This window comes from Miscanthus floridulus, chromosome 1 (assembly GCF_019320115.1).
Source record: "Miscanthus floridulus cultivar M001 chromosome 1, ASM1932011v1, whole genome shotgun sequence".
In the NCBI taxonomy this organism is placed as follows: Eukaryota; Viridiplantae; Streptophyta; class Magnoliopsida; order Poales; family Poaceae; genus Miscanthus; species Miscanthus floridulus.
The window spans coordinates 44,715,441-44,732,153 of NC_089580.1; the positions used below are offsets into that span (position 1 = coordinate 44,715,441).

The 16,713-nt window shown below is 44.8% G+C and overlaps 2 protein-coding genes across 6 annotated transcripts; one reads left to right on the forward strand and one right to left on the reverse strand.

Annotated features, from left to right (window-relative positions):
• The first annotated feature begins 238 nt into the window (after positions 1–238).
• Positions 239–8,131, forward strand: LOC136482065 (protein MEI2-like 3). 5 transcript variants are annotated; one of them, XM_066479336.1, is made up of 13 exons: positions 239–471; positions 2,011–2,283; positions 2,407–2,455; positions 3,519–3,839; positions 4,006–4,319; positions 4,400–4,551; positions 5,212–5,291; positions 5,390–5,782; positions 6,073–6,664; positions 6,767–6,851; positions 6,973–7,041; positions 7,151–7,330; positions 7,493–8,131. In XM_066479336.1, the coding sequence occupies exons 2-13, from the start codon at positions 2,176–2,178 to the stop codon at positions 7,598–7,600; spliced, it is 2,451 nt and encodes an 816-aa protein (XP_066335433.1). In that variant the 5' UTR covers positions 239–471; positions 2,011–2,175; the 3' UTR covers positions 7,601–8,131. The 5 variants fall into 5 exon arrangements, with proteins under 5 accessions (XP_066335433.1, XP_066335417.1, XP_066335439.1 ...); XM_066479320.1 differs by having other exon boundaries at positions 240–471; positions 4,003–4,319; positions 7,493–8,130; XM_066479342.1 differs by having other exon boundaries at positions 240–471; positions 3,582–3,839; positions 4,003–4,319; positions 7,493–8,130.
• A 523-nt stretch (positions 8,132–8,654) lies between these two features.
• On the reverse strand, positions 8,655–13,751 carry LOC136482100 (E3 ubiquitin-protein ligase ORTHRUS 2-like). The gene is made up of 9 exons (XM_066479349.1): positions 13,118–13,751; positions 11,619–12,151; positions 11,391–11,516; positions 11,020–11,119; positions 10,475–10,539; positions 10,272–10,374; positions 10,063–10,201; positions 9,743–9,957; positions 8,655–9,651 (listed from the first exon to the last, which is right to left on the reverse strand). The coding sequence occupies exons 1-9, from the start codon at positions 13,532–13,534 to the stop codon at positions 9,073–9,075; spliced, it is 2,277 nt and encodes a 758-aa protein (XP_066335446.1). The 5' UTR covers positions 13,535–13,751; the 3' UTR covers positions 8,655–9,072.
• Positions 13,752–16,713: the final 2,962 nt, after the last annotated feature.

Here is a 16,713-nt window from a genome sequence, read left to right on the forward strand (position 1 = left end):
CTGAAATATTGTAAGAGAAAAATATTGTTCTGTCTAAAAAAAAGCCGCATAAGCCGAATATAAGGTAAGCCGAACATAGCCTTAAACTTCAACCAAACGCCCCTAAGTTCAGATGGTACAACTTGTGTTTGAAGGATGATGCAATCAAAAAAGAAAAAAAAGAGAGAGAGAACAGCTGCCTGCGCTGCCCTGCCCTTTCTCTCTCTAGACTGTAGACTTTCTCTCTCCCTCATCAATCAACCCACAGGCACAAGAAACGCGAACACAAGGGAGCAGTGCAGCCTGCCTGCTCGGAGTCGAGCTGATGAGAAGAAAAAGAATTGAAAACAAGACAGCCTCTGCCTCGTCTCCTCGAGCTCCGGCCGGCGACACCCTGCCCCTCGCCCCCCGCCCCCGACGAGGAAGCAGCAGTGTGTTGCATTGCCATTGCATTGCGTCGTACTACTACAGTACAGTACAGGCGACCTAGAGGTACGGCAATGGCATCCACTCCATGCATCTGTCGTCTGTCTCTGTCTGTCTATTCTTCCTGCTGCTTGCTCTCTTTCTCTTTTCTAGCTCTCCCTCCCTCCCTCAGACTGGCCTGAGTCTAGGAATGAAGGAAGGACGGACGGACTAGGAGGAGGAGTATGTCGATCGATCTATTCTTCCATCATAAGATAGAGATAGAGATAGAGATGCTCTACTCCTCCTCCTCCCTCTCCGTCTCCGATCCGTGAATCCAAAGTCCAGTAACAAGCACAACTGATTTTATTACTTGCTGTTGTTTGCGTAATGGCGGCCGTTTTCCCCGGGCGTTGCGTGCGGCGGCAAGCCATCTGCCATCTGCTGCTTCCCCAAGCCAAGGCCAATCAATCCCCCCTCCCAAGTGAAGGTGAAGGTGATTTGGCCATTTGGGCTTGCTTTGCTTGCGGTGCGGGAGAATTAATTAATGCAAGCCAAGCCAAGGCAACTAGGCATGGCGGCCGCCGGTGGCCCTGTTGGATTGGATTGGAATCGCGTAGGCGTGCTGCGTAGCTTATCCTCCTTCGTTCCTCCGCTCATTTCCATTTCCGTTTCTCCCCTCGTCTGCCTGTCTGTCGTCTCCTCTGCATTCTCCAACACTGCACTCCACTCCAATCCCATCCATCTCGATCTCTGCTTCCTGCCTCAAGCCAAAGCAATGCCTTCTCCACTTGTACTCCTCTTCTTTTCCTCTCCTCTCTTCTCTTCTCTTCTCTTCTCTGAGAGGGCAGGGCAGGGCATGCTTGCTGTTCCAACACTATCTATTAGTATTAGTATCAGCAAGCACTAGACAGAGGAACCAGCCTGCCTCGCTCTGACATACTACTACTTACAGATCCATCCATCCATCCATCCTGCTGATTAATCTGGGGTTGACGAAGAGAGGGGGCCTTCTACATTCATGCTGCCCATAAGCCAATAGCAAAGCATTCAAGAACCACTGCACCGGATTTCCCTTCCCTTGTTGTTTCGGTCAGTTCTTTATTTTTCCCCTGTCCTTTTCCCTTTCTTCTTCCTCCTCCCTCTTCTCTTGCTGCTCTTACCAAATACCAATACCAATGGGGATTTGATGCCGCCTTCAATTAGTATTTTTTTTTCTCTTATACTAGTTTCTGCCAGGCAGGACGCGACCTTTCCCCTTTTTGTTTTTCTTCTTCTGATTATGGTGAAAAACTAGCAAGCAAAAGCAACCTTTTCTTGTGGTCTCACCTCTCTGCCTTTTTCTCCTACCTGCACACGTTTTCTTTCTTTCTTTCCACATCGTTCCCTCCCTTAATCAAATTTACTCTATCTCTCATATTATTATTACTAATATACTATTATTTACTTTAAAAGAATACTGTAATTTCCATTCCATGGCCACGATCCATTAAACCTGTCTTCATTTCCTGCTGTCAATTCATCAATGACAATGAGATAACTACCTGCCTGTAATGAATGAACGAGACTTTTGGCTTTATGTTTCCTCCTCATCACCTCATTCACTCTTCGATGTTTCTTAAGCAGGAAGCAGTTAATGATCGAGAGGGGCCATAACCTCCAGCGGTTTCAGTTTTTGAGCTGAGTTGGACTGGGTTTCCTCGACAAACAAAACAGGGTGGGGTGCCATACGCAGACAACAAACTTAGCCCTGCCAAATAAAACAACGGAGCTTCCTGTAATCCTGCACCTATGGTGATAGCATCCGGAGCCGTTGACAGGAGCCACCTGTCCCCGTTTGCTCCCCTGTCAGAATCGCCATCTTCATCATTCTTCTCCCAGGATCTCGTCCCCACTGAGGTTAGCAACAAATATCTAGCTTGTTTCTTTTTTTTCCCCTTCTCTTCTCAGATTAATTATGCAAAATCAGTGCATCTACATGCTTTCCTTACCTCCCTCCCATCCCATGTCTTCCTTACGCAGAGGCAAGTTGGATTCTGGAAATCATCAGAGTCAATGGTCGATCACAAAGGTGCGCGACCTGCTTCATTTTAAAAAAATATATATATTCGTGGCTGCTATTTCATTTCATATGATTGTTGCTTCTTGCATGATGCAAACTGTCAGTTAGGCTTTCTCTTTTTTTTCCTCCCTCTCTCATTTCCTCATGTATTGACCCTTGCAAAATGTATGGACCTTTCTATACTTGCTGTTGGTAGTTAGTGGAGTTATTGTACCTTAAATAAATTAAATCTCCTAAAATGATACGTACCTAACTTGCCCTGTCCAACTCGTCCTCCAGATATCAACTGGCCTTGTTTAGTTCCTCCCCCAAAAGTTTACACTTATACCATCGAATGTTTATAGACTAAAAAAATAACTAATTTGCACAGATTGCGACTACTTTGCGAGACGAATCTTTTAAGCCTAATTAGTCCATTATTTGACAATAAAGCAATACAGTAACACATGTGCTAATGATGGATTAATTAGGCTTAATAAATTCGTCTCGCGGTTTACTGACGGATTCTGTAATTTGTTTTTTTATTAGTATCTGAACACCCATGCGACACCCCCATGTGACACCCGATGTGACACCCCAAAGCTTTACACCCAAGAACTAAACAAGGCTCATGATTCATGTTTACAAATTGTGTGGGGAGATATTCTGCTTGATTCTCCCCTAATTTTTCTTTGCACCTTATTATTAATAACTAATTGACTAAAACAAGAAACTTAGCTGGTCTGCTGTATTGTTTTAGTTCGTGCTTTCTCTTGCCAGGAAGTTCCCATATGGACTGCTAGATGCATGCCACCCAAGTTGCCTAATTCATCAGCATTCATTTTTTAGTAAGCATTTTGGATGCAGTTGAGCAGGGAACGAGCCTGGCCAATGGCCATCCTTATTCCTGGAATGTTTATACAACTTTTGCTCAAGACCATTAGGTAGGAATTAGTTGGATGGTTCAATGAGCACAGTTAGCAATTAAATGCCTTTATCACATATCGTCAGACTCATTTGTTGAAGGCTGTAACATGCAATAGATTGAACAGCTCTTCAGGAACTGAGTGTATTTCATGTTCATTAATGTCAGGGAGCAAGCCTGCTTTCACTTCTCCACTTGATAAGGTCCATCCCATGGGCTCAAGTCCTGCAGGTGGTCTGGAACATCAACGAGGTCAAGCCTTTAAGGGGCAGATGGGCATGCTTAACCTTGGTAATTTGGTGGGTCAACAAGAAAATGCTCCTGGCATACCATCGATTTCTTGGGGTGATGTCCTCAGTAGCTCCAGGTCCAGTCTTGGCTTGTCTACAGGAGGGACAGCTTTTGTTGAACCAAACACTGCTGATCAACATGCGCATGACTACGGAGACTGCCCTTCATCCAGCTCCTTCAAAGTCTTCAGTAGCAAATGTGAGTTCCCCTTGCATTTTTTCAAGAAACTAATACTTACTAGAAATTGGAAAGCTGGTACCATCACTATTGCGTGGCATGTATCATTTCGTCCGAAATGTGCTATTGGCCAGTTTCTTTATTTACCTTGACAATGTTTTCCCTCCTTGCCTCAACGCTGCAGCAGCAAGATTGATGGCAAGTGGCGTTTATGGTCAATCAGCTGATGCAAATGATACCGGTTGTGAGGGAGATGAACCTCTAGGGTCCATGAAAGAAATGGAAGCTCAAACTATTGGAGATCTCCTTCCCAATGACGATGACTTGATATCGGGAATTATTGATGGCTTCGAATACACTGGCTTGTCTAACCAGGATGATGCTGATGAAGATATATTCTACACTGGAGGAGGTTTGGAGCTAGAGCATGATGATTCCAACAATGTCGACAAATTTCGTGAAGTGTCCTTCAAGAGTCAACTTTCTGGCGATGTCAAGGAGGTATTATTACTTCTGAACATTCCTTGTGAAATTCGAGTTCCAAACTATTCTGACGATCTTCTTTTCCTTTTGGGTTATAGATTTACAAGGCTCCTACAAGCTGCAATAAGAAATTTGTAGAATTCTATGATACCAGAGCAGCACAAGAAGCGCTGAATGACCTCAACAACAGTGACATGTCATGCTCACAAATCAAGGTTGACCATAGCCGTTCTGGAGGAGCAGGATCTTGGTAATTAACTTGGCTGGCATCATTTCACCATTTCCAGTAGCATCTCATAATGACCAATTATCTTGTCATACATACACTGTATACTACTCCCTCCGTCCCAAATTATAAGACGTTTTGGCATTTCTAGATTCATAGCTTTTACTATGTATTTAGACATAACATGTATCTAGGTGTGTAGCAAAAGCTATGAATCTAGAAAAGCCAAAACGTCTTATAATTTGGAACGGAGGGAGTATCACCTTTCTTCATTTTTTTTCTCGAACACTATCATCTTTCTTCATTACATGGGACTAATACGCTAGCAGATTTTCCAAAGATATTGCAAGTTGTAATATATGGATAGTGGGACAAAAAAGGTAATCAAGTGCTTATAGGTGTAAGGAAAACCTTCACAGTTTCTCTTGTAGCCTTTGTGGTGCTTCCATCATGGTAATTCGAGACCAACTTGCACAAATCCTTCTAACGATAGGATTTGCATGAGAACCAAACAAATAGTCAATAGCTAGTACTTTTATCATGTCTAATGGTTGAGTAACGTACAACTTCAACTGAAGTCTAAACTTCCATTCCCATGCATTCTGGTTGGCAAGTTATACTATATAGCCACCAAACCCTATCAGTTTATGTGGTGAAGTAACATGTTTTCTCTGTGCTTACCAGCTTCACAGAGCAATGTTCTGGAGAACAGAAGCAAAATGCCGTAGCTCACCAACTTAAGAACTCTCCACTTGGGACCATTGGTATGTAACATATGAGTTGTAGTCATTTTTAACATTATTCGCCCCTTACTAGTATTCATACATTTTGAGCCTGCACTTTCTTTTCACATGTCAAACAGGGAAGTTAGACCCTAAAAGTTGGGAGAGCAGCACTGTTTGTAATTTATATTCTCCAGTTAGACCACAACACGATAAATCACAACATGGCTTCTCTGTGAATGCTCCTCAGAAGTTGTCATTGCCTATCAGAATTGAATCTACACGACAGCACAGTAATCAAATTGCTCTTGGTGAACCTAGTGGATCACTTGGTCATGGCAACTTTGGAGGTGGACTGCAAGCCTTCCACCCACACTCACTGCCAGAGTATCATAATGGTATTTGCAATGGCGCTAACTCCATGACATTAAATGCAAGGAATTCTAACTTCAGATTAAATGAAGGAATGGACTACAATAATCACAAAGTTGACCACAATGACCTTCATGGTCATTCCTCGGATCAAAATGAAGGTAAAATTTCTTCAGCAAACTGCTTATAATTTGTCTTTTCGATGCTTTGTTTAACTGCTTCGCACCTTCGCCTGTTTAGCATGGATTTGTAAAATTGGTGCTCTTTTTTTATTTCCACTGGATTTAATTACACATATGTACTGTTGCCAAGCACGGGTATATGGGTACAAACGTTGATATGTTAGCTGATGTTATACTTATGGGTTATTGCTGATTAGATTGCGTTATGCTCCTTTCTTTTATTCTGTTTCAAAGGTCATCGTTTGTTTGTTTGTTTGTTTGTTTTGCAGCATTTAGAGTTACTGGAATTGGAAGTTGCCCCCTTCATGGACATCACTATACCTGGAGTAACTCAAATGCTTTTCCTCAAAGCCCCTCTGCTCCAATGCTGTGGTCTAACTTTCAGCAACCAGTGCATATGCATTGTTATCCTGCTATGCCTCCTCACGTGCGGCGCACTGCTGCCCATCCTATGGACCAACATCACTTGGGTTCAGCTCCAAACAGTGTTGGTGGTTTTGCAAATGCACACTCTTTTCATCCAGGATCCCTTGAAAGTGTAGGGTTTCCTGGCAGCCCTCAGCTGTATCCATCAGATCTCTCTGTATTTGCATCTGCCAGAGGAAATTACAGGGAGACCATGTTCTCCCCCGTAAGTGCTGGGTTTCCATCAATTCAGCAAATTTTTCATGTGACCAACGGAAGGAATCCTATGGTGCATGTTTCCACCTCATATGATGCCACTAATGATCGGATAAGGAGCCGCAGGCATGATGGAAATGCTGCCCAGTCTGAAAACAAGCAGTTTGAGCTGGACCTTGACCGCATAGCTAAGGGTGAAGACTCGCGCACCACTCTGATGATAAAAAACATTCCTAACAAGTACGTTTACACCTTATGCCAACTTTTGATGCCATACACCCAGGTTATTGTATCAGGTTGGCCTTTTTTGTTCTGTAGACTTATAGTCAATGCCATCAACAGGTACAACTGTAAGCTGCTTTTGGCTGTCATTGATGAGAATCACCGAGGAACCTATGATTTCATCTACCTTCCAATTGATTTTAAGGTATGTTATTATTCCCCCCTCCCCCCCCCCCCCCCCCCCCCCCCCCCCCCCCCAAGTGTGAAGGATGGAACTTCTTGTGAGATTCATAGGGTCTGACTCTTGCAGCTTTTGCTTTCCTCAGAACAAATGTAACGTGGGCTATGCTTTCATCAATATGACAGATCCACAGCACATAATTCCATTTTACAAGGTATATTGCTGTGCCCATGCCTTGATACCTCACAGTAAGGGAAAATATATCCTGTTTAACTCCTGGATTGAATATGAGAAGAAGTAACTGGAGTTGATAATTTTTTCAGACATTCAACGGCAAGAAATGGGAGAAGTTCAATAGTGAGAAAGTGGCATCACTTGCATACGCCAGAATCCAGGGAAGGAATGCTTTGATTGCTCATTTTCAGAATTCTAGCCTGATGAATGAAGAGAAATGGTGCCGTCCTATGCTTTTCCACAAAGATGGTCCACATGCCGGAGATCAGGTACGTGTAATATTCTCTCGTTGTCATCACTGTATACCGTAACCCATGTAGCAGTCCCACCCACGTTAAGCTGTACAAACCTTTCGGTAATCCTTAACTTGTACAAACAAAACTTGCCGTGTTGTGAAATGACTGACACAGAGTTGCACACGTTCTTATCAGGAGCCATTCCCTGTGGGTAACAATGTCCGTTCTCGGTCTGGGAGAAACAGACCACTCACTGGTTCAGAGACTACTAAAGAGGGAAGTCCATCAACCTCTCCTAACTAAAGAGAAGCTGGCTCCCAATCCAATTGAGGACAGGCAGTATTTGCCCACTAACTGGAGGCTGAAGAGCCTGTAATAAATCATCCCCAGTTTTGCTTCTTTTTTGTCCTCGTCAGCAAGGCAGTGACTTGTTGAGTGTGACAGACTAATGAGAATTCTGCTCTGAATGAGCCTGCTGAAGATTCACCCTAAATCGTGCCTTGGTTTTGCCCTACCATTGAGCGAGCTATATGTCGACGGCTACAGGTATGGAGAAGAGCTTGAAAGTGGTAGAGAGGGAGAGGTGTGTGTTTCAGGCGGGTGAATTGAAGTTGTACAGTTGAACTCACCAGGATTGGAAAATGGTCATCAATTTGAGTTGTTTTTCTTAGGGTTCATCTTGCTATGTTTGATCTCATTTATGTGCACATCACGTGTTCACGCAAATGTCCCGATGCCTTGTCTTTGTGAAACTTCTGCAGTCAGATTCTGGTGTGCTGGTTGATCCTCCTTGTTTGAATGGCTGCCTGCCACTGTATTCATCCGCCCTGGTCGTTTGGGCTGGTTTGGCTTATAATCCATGGTTGAAAGTACTGTTGGCTGGTTTGGTATGAGAGAAAAATATTGTTCGTTGGCTGATAAGCTATGGCTTGTAAGCCCGATACGAGCAGGCTGATCATCTATGGCTTGTTTGAATACCCCAAACTAAAGTTTAGTCTATAGGTATCCAAACATGTGGACTAAACTTCGGTTTCTAATCTAACTTACCATTAGTCCATTAGTTGGCAAATATAGACTTAAAGTGAACTAAAAGGTATCCACGAGTCTATGTGTAGGTTTTTTTTTCTTTAGTTCACTTTTAGTCTATGTATCCAACCACCACTTGACTAAAAATGATCTACATAAACTTTAGCTCAACAAAATTTTAACATCTAAACTTTAGTTTTAGATCATCCAAACAGGGCCTTGGAACGAACGATTGTAAAAATCTGTAAAAGAAACATATCTTCCAGAGCTGACTGTATCTAAGGGCCAGAACTGACTCAGGATCTCTCTACTTGTACGAGACAGCAAAATGTGATGGATGCAATCTGAATTATAGAATTTCCAGTGAATGAGCAAGCAGGTAGGATGCGGTACTCAAATCACGCACATAAGAGTACGACAGAGTAGAAGTTGTAGGCAGAAATTCAATTCAAGTAGGAAACGAGAATTCTACGCCCAATGGGTCTGATCTGCTAAAACTAATAGTTTTAAGGGTCTTGGATGAACGCTTAGCATCCAGGAAGCAGCAATCGGTCTCACAAACCAAACCAAAAGAAACAGCTGCAACACTGCACAGCGAAGAGTGCCTTGCTTGCACCACCCAACCAAATGAAAAAAGCAAGGTTCCCAGTCTACGTTCAACCACCCCAAAAAGACGGACCCTTGCTTCGACGGCTGGCTTCTGCTTCCATCCAGACCATCAGCATCCACGCTCCACGCTTCCTCTACCTTCAGCAACCAGCATCAGCTGTGACATGGCTTCTGGTCCTCCTCGCCGGACTATCATCAGCTCCAGTGGCATTCACACTGCTGCTCCGGGTCACCCTGCGGCCGCTGCTCACAGCAGGACTTCCGTTGCCTTCAGCATCCATATCACCACTCTTCATGGTCCGTTTCACAGGAGTCCCACACACAGCAACCTCTTCCACGGCAGCACTGCTCTTCATCCTCTTGGCACCGTAGGTGCCAGTCTCAGCATCACCCTTGCGCTTCTTCGTCTGTTTCGCAGCATCTTCATCAACTAACACATCCACCACTTCAGTCGCGCCCATCTTTGACTTTTTATCATCTTTTCCTCCCTCCTTGATTTCAACCACAATCTTCACAGAACCATCAGCATTAGCATCAGCATCTGCACTGTCTTGCTCTTCCTCATTCAAGCCGCTGTCGTCCTCTCCCTTCACCAAAGCACCATCATTTTCCTCAGAGTCACCATCACCACATTCCTCGGCATCATCTGAAGCCACCTTGCCTTCTTCAACAGCCTTGCGTTGCAAAGTCTCAATCAGCTCCATCATTTCTCGGTTGATCTGAAACAAATACATAACAAAAGCATATCATGTGACCAACTCTGCACTCTAAAATTTATATGCTTCAACAAAACTCAGTACTTCAACACACCTGGGGATTCTCTAAGAAGTCACAGATGTCAGTTGGGCAGGAAGGGCACGTCTTCACAATCTTCTGTGCCCTTAGAGTCCGACCACCACGGCTTCTTTCCCTCACAGAGGACTGGCTATCATATTTCCCAAGCAAACAAGTCTTGCAAAAGTTGTGAGCACATGGAGTCGTAAGTGGTTCTTTAATCACTGCCCGGCAGATAGAACAACCAAACTCTGCAGGATCAGGGTACACAAACAAATCCTGAGACCACGCTTTCACAGTAACATCATAAAAGGAACCTAAGAAGTAAATAATAAATCAAACAGAAGAGCAAGAACCTTTAAGCAGCCTTTCAGCAACAGACAAATGAGCACGCTTTGTTGCTCTCCTGATTTGCTTGTCAGTCTCAGGATCCCCAGAGAGAACAGGCTTCTTGCTGACTGGCGGAGGCACCATCCATTTCCAGCCATTTTTCTCCTATTACAATGAATACAAACCATCCATAACACAGTACAGTAACACTGAAAGAAGAAACAGATGTACATACATCATAATCCCATGAAGGACGCCCTTTCCTCTCAGTTATATCAGTTGCACCTTGCAGCTCCTTTATCTTTGGCAAGGGTCTTGGACGATCACCGTGATCATCACTAAAAATCAGAGCACAGATGTCAGCAGGAAGAATCACATTTTTTTTCCTGAAGATCAGGAACTAGTCTAGAAGTGATGAGATGAAGTGTTTCGTCCAACCTGGTCCAAGGAGCTGGTTCATTGTCACAGCGTACAAAGAGATACCTGCAGACCTTAAACTTACCCTGTGGCAAAAAAAAAAAAGACAGAAGAGTAAATACATTTCCACATGCTTATTCACTTTGTCAGCTAATAAGTAGCTGCATACTCCCTCCGTCCACGTATACTAGGTGTAACCATATTTTTTTCTGTCCTCAAATACAAGGCAGCTCTGCGCATGGCTGCATGCAACATTTATGCTCGGACTTTTTGGCTCTCGCGCATGCAGCTGGCCGTTAGCACTAGACGTTAGCCAGAAGGATACTACATGCGCGTGAAAGCCAAAACGGAATGCATGCGGGGGCGAGTGCTAATGGCGCATGACGGAGAAGCGTGGGGCACAGTTATTTGGAGGCGAAATTAAAGGAAGTCGCCTAAAAACACGTGGTAATTAATCAGCTCCTTGGTCTTGGTGTTTTTGGAGTTGCGCCTACTATACGTGGACGGAGGGAGTAGTATGAAAGTATATCTACATCTGCAATCTGTATAAAGGAGAACTAAGTTACCTGAATACCAATCTTCCTCCAGCACTTCTCAATTCTATAAACCCCGTCGTACCTCACACCATTTTCAGGAGCATATGAGGATCGTTTCTCTTTGTGCGACCTATTAAGACAATATAGTGAGACAAAGGTCCAACAATTGCAGGACATAGTGTATACTAACTGTCAAAACACCCAACAACCTCAATGTTTCAGAATTCAGGAAACAGAGAAATAGACAAGACTAAATACAACCAGGAAACATCATTGACATTATCAAGCAAGAGCAGGGCCCCAGTCATATAAAAAAAACAGAAATCGCCAGAAGATCACATGAAACTTGAAGAACAAAAATTGCAGTTTTATGTGTAAGGATTTATCAAAAGAAAGCATACCGCACAACCCTGACAGGGTAGCCCTTCAAGCAACTAATGCGTAAAGCAGCATTCAGCTTCTCAAATTTCTGATCAGATGACTGCTCCTTGTTTGTCCGCTTGTTACCACTTAGATCCCTTCCACCACTGCATTAGTAGATATAATTTTGCAGACATTTCAATAAGGAGATAACATGTAGGATCAATCATGAAAAGTAAGGAGAACAGCAAGTGGTTAAATTAGTAAACCTTCCAGTGTAAAGAAACCACTCTCCATGATCTTCGTCATCTTCATACCCTCCTGAAAGAGCTACTGACTGAGCACCATACGTAGACTGGCCAGCAATACCAGCTACATGAGGAAAGTGAGCACCCCATTGTCTGCACTCAAGTCGGTCCTCCCATGTTTCCCCAACTCTAACACCAATATTCCTGCGGGGGTCATTTTCTGCAAGAATGGGGCCAAAATGATCAGGTGCAATGGTCACAAAGATCTGGCCACTTGATGCGTTTGCTTTTCCAGACTTCTTAGCCCTATCAGTTGTAAATGCCTTATCAGGCCTATCATCATTTCGTATGTAGTGATACGGAACTGCTGAGCCAGCAGAGTTAGGATTCTTTGAAATCTTAGCCATCCTGATAACTTCGACTAGCGCAGAGTTGATTCTTGGCTGCTCAGCCATTTTGGCCGGGATCTGTCCCCGACATTTCCCACAGGTCCTCTTCCCATTCTGAATCCACTTCTGGAAGCATTTCAAGCAGAAGTTATGGCCACAGGGTGTCTGCAAAAGAAAAGTATATATAGATTAGAATTGGCACAAGCAATTATTGAGTGAAATGGTTAATCATCTCCTAAAGAGTAAAGACTAAAGAGACTACCAATATGTTACCAATTAAAGAACGGCAAAACCGTTACAAACATACTCCGTACAGCAACCGTTACAAACATACAGACAATGCATGATCCGTGATATCTGGTAAGTTTCAGTAAATTAACACTTACCAATTAAGGAACATAGAAAATAAACATTATGCAGGTGCTTCACGAAGGGTAAAAAATCTGATTGAAAAACAAGGATATACAGTGCAGAATAAAAGTGTATCGATACAGGTTTATATCTGAACAAATAAAGAAAATGAGAATATATTGTAAGAGTTTTTTTTTTTTTGCTTTGTTTTATTTTATTTAAAAAGACAGCAGGAGCACTAGGACTCAAAAGTATAGCAATACAGGGATATCTGAAATAAATAAATAATAATAACGAAAAATATATGCAAGAACACAGAGAAGGAGCGTTGGGTTATTTTATCTTTATTTTGTTATTTTTGTAAATAAAAAATCAGCAGGACCACTGGGACTCAAAAATGTAGCGGTACAGGTTCATAACTGAAATAAATAAGGACGAAAGTAGATGGCATGAACATACAGAGGAGGCTTGGGTTGATTTTAATTATTTTTCATTGTTAATTAAAAAAAACAAAATCCGCGGCACTGGGACTAAAAAGTGTAGTAGGAATACAGGTTGAATCAAATAGCAGGCCAAGTAGTGCACATATGAGTTGGGATTACATAAGAAGAAGGGAAACACAAAGGCAAACAGTGGATGAGCATCCAGAGCCTTGGGATTTGAACAGGCGGAATCAGAACGAAGAAGATCTAGGTGAGTAGAAGCGCATCACTCTAGAAGACGATTCGGCGGCTGATGTAAAATGAGGAGAGAGGGGTCGGCGAGAGTTTTTGTTTATACCGTGACGGGTCGTTCCGGGAGCTTCATGCAGAAGACGCAGCTGAAGTTCTTGCCGAAGATCTCGAGGGCATCGTCGGCCGCTTCGTCATCGTCGTCGTCGGGGGCGTCGCCGGCGAGGAGGGCCTGGCGGCGGCGCGCCTTCTCCTGGTCGGAGAGGTTGTGGTCGGCCTCGATGGCGCGGATTTTGGCGACGAGGGTGTTGGCGGGGCCCGAGGGAGCGGGGTCGGCGGCGGCAGGGTCGGGGGAGCAGTCGGGGCAGCTCCAGCTGGCGGCGTCGGCGAGGGCGGGGGGCTTGGAGAGGCACGGGGAGTGCCAGGGCGTGGCGCAGGTGGAGCAGCGGAGGAGGTCGACCTCCGTCGGGGAGGCGGCGCGGCAGACCATGCAGACGCCATCGCCGTCGCAGGGGAGGTCCGGCATGGCGGCGGCGGCGCTCAGGCTAGGGTTTCGCGGTCGGAACGGGGAATCGGTGGGGCGAGGAAATGGAAATGGAGGGAGGAGGGGTTTTGGTGTTGGTGGGGTAGTCGTAGTGGTGGTGGAGACTTGGGTTCAAATTTTGGGTTTTGCCGTTGGGCGGGCACACCACTCCCTCCTTCCGGGCTTCCCTCCCAATTTCCCCCTCCCTCCATGGCGGTGGGTGGCGGGCGCCCACTTTGGACGGGAAGAGGTGACAGGTGGATGCGGGTTTCTGTGTGCCACCGCCAGCGGGGTCCCTTTTCCGACACGGGCCCACAGATCGGTGGCTGAGAAGTCGTAGCAGTCACCGTGAATCAAGGCTTTCCGGGCGTTTCGGGAAGGGAGCGCCAATGGGAAGAAGAAACCGTATGCGTATGGGCATGGCCAGTGGGCGGCTCCTATGGAATGACGCATTTGCCCCTGCGCCTGATTTGATTTGATTTGATTGACCCATCCTGACTTGGGGCCGGTTTAGATTGGAGTTAGGAATCAGTATTTGACACTGTAGTACTTTCATTTGTATTTGATAATTATTGTCTAATCATAGTCTAACTAGGCTCAAAAGATTCGTTTCGTAATTTACAATCAAACTGTGTAATTAGTTATTTTTTATCTATATTTAATACTCCATGCATGTGTCCAAAGATTTGATGCGATGGAGAGAGAGTAAAAAAACTTGTAATCTAAACAAGGCCTTGGAGAGCTGACGGAACAGGGGCCCTCTCCTGGTTTGCGCTCTAGTAGCGAATAATACACGTCCGGTTCGATTAGGCCAGCTAAAAGTATGGTTAATTGGTTTGGTAAAAGAAAAAAATATTGTTACCTAACTAATAAATCATGATTTATAAGCTAAATACGAACAAACTAAAAGGCTGACAGTCGACCATACGTACTGTATAGAGGAAACTAATTAAGGGCTAAATTAATTAGATTAGAGATATTTATTTTATGTAAAGAAAAGATATATAGAGATTAAGAAGCGCTAGTAGTATACATCTATATTAACGAAAGACGATATATTCACCGAAGATAAAAAAAAAAGGTTCAAAATTGATCGGGTGAAAGAGGCTTGAGTCAAAGGTCTTGCATTCGAAACATTGCACAACCTATGAACGCTTCTTTTTTTAGTGTGTGTGTATATATATATATATATATATATATATACACTACTCCATATAGCTCCTGGAGTCCGAGTAACGAGAGCGCTCTGATTACTGTTTTCCTCCTGTTGATGAATCATGTGCGGTCACGTGGTCTCGTGCGTGTTCGATTCGCTCTCTCTTCGTTAAATTGGGCCAGTTAGTCTTTGTTCTCTCCGTCCGTCGGCCCTCAACCAGAAGTTATTTGGAGGCCAGCGGAGGCCTCTACGACTGTACTCCAAACAGAGCTGCACAAATCAGTCACTGTCTGTTCCCCACCCCTCCGTCCTCGGCTCTTCGTTCTCTCCGTCTCCGTCCTCCACTTCTTGTGCTCTCCGTAGTCGCCCCCTTCCTCTTCCTCCTCGGCGTCTCCCCTTTCTGTCGTCGCCCCCTCCCTCGCTTCCCCCGATCCCATCCCACGCCGCCCTTATCGTCATCGCTCGTGCGTGCTCAGGCGGCAACGACGGATCTGCTCGCAATGCGCGCTTCCACATCGGGTCCACCTACGCCGGCGTCGAATCTACCGCCGTCGACACCGGATCCACCGTCGCGGTGCCATCAGTAGGCAGGTTAAACCATGTGGTGTCGTCCATGCTGCCTCGCTTTTTCGTCAAAGCAACACTGGTGATGGCGAGATAAAGCTTTCCCAACTTAACGACGAGGTGGCCAAGGTGATAGGTATGTGATGGCCCTAATCTCCATCCCCCTCTCTCTCAATTGTAGTTTTGTTTTAATCTCCACTTTCTCTTTGTTTTCTACTCTCAGGTACCGGCAGTGGAAGTCCCATGCGGCATAAATGGATTACGGCACTCAGCACAACGGCTACGCCGTGATGGCCTCCGGCTACTGGAATTTGTGGCGTTCGAGCGGGTTGAGAAACATCTTGTGCAATGCTGGTTCATGGCGTTCCCAAGCCTGGAGACCAGCAGCATGTGCAACCTTGAAGCAGCCAGACTCAATACGTTACTCTGCTTTTTGCATCCTGCGTATTCGATGATATGTCTCTGTTGTGATGCTTCACTTTGTCAATTTGTCTGTACTTGGTTTTTTGTTTGCTTTGTGGTGAAATTAGGATACCATTTTGGTGAAAGTGGTAATGCTTCACTTTGTAGGGATTCAAATAAGCTGAGCTGACTGCATAGTAATATGTGAACCAACATGCTTGGCTCTTTTTCTATTACAGTGCCGATCGTAAATCTCTTTACTGATGCATCTGTTATTCTCATATCTTTTTTCTTTGCTTCAGAACCATGGGACCTAGAGGACCTTGATTTGTCAGTTTCCTGACGCAGCAAGTATGCAAGATGAATTATTTTTCATGGCAATAAATACAAGCATGATCTGTTATTCTGATTTTAGAGGCCAAAGATAGAACCCTAATCAAAGCAAAGGAAGGAGCAGACCACAACAAAGAACAGAGGAACGAGGGAGAACACATAACAGAGGAACGAGGGTGCGCATAGAATAGAGGTGAAGGGTCGAGATGGCGGACTAGAGGGGGGATGAATAGTCTTTTCTAAAATTAATCGCGTCGGCTAACCGATATAAATGCGGAATAAAAACAATCGGTTTAGCCAAGACTATACCCCTCTATATATGTTCACTAGCACCTTGCAAAGGGATGGATTCCGCCTCGCCCGATCCCAGAGGGATAGGTTAGGTCTCGAGATAGGGATTGGTCTCCGCCTCACCCGACGGCCCAGAACGAGCCTCGCCCTGATCGATATCTATCCCTCATAATGATGGGTACAGGACGAGACAAGACGTTCGGGTCAACCATGGCTCCAACGACCATACCCCACGCCCTGGCAGGAAAAGGACTGCTAGGGAACGACAGGACTGATGCTTTAGACCCTTCCAGGCACCGTAGAACCTAAAAGGCATTACAGGTGCGTGCATCTCGCCCTGTAGAGTTGTAGGCGCCGCCTTCAGCTCTGGGACACGGAACCCGATGAAGATATACGACAACCGCTACGCTCCAGGAAAGGATTTGCTATCTCCACG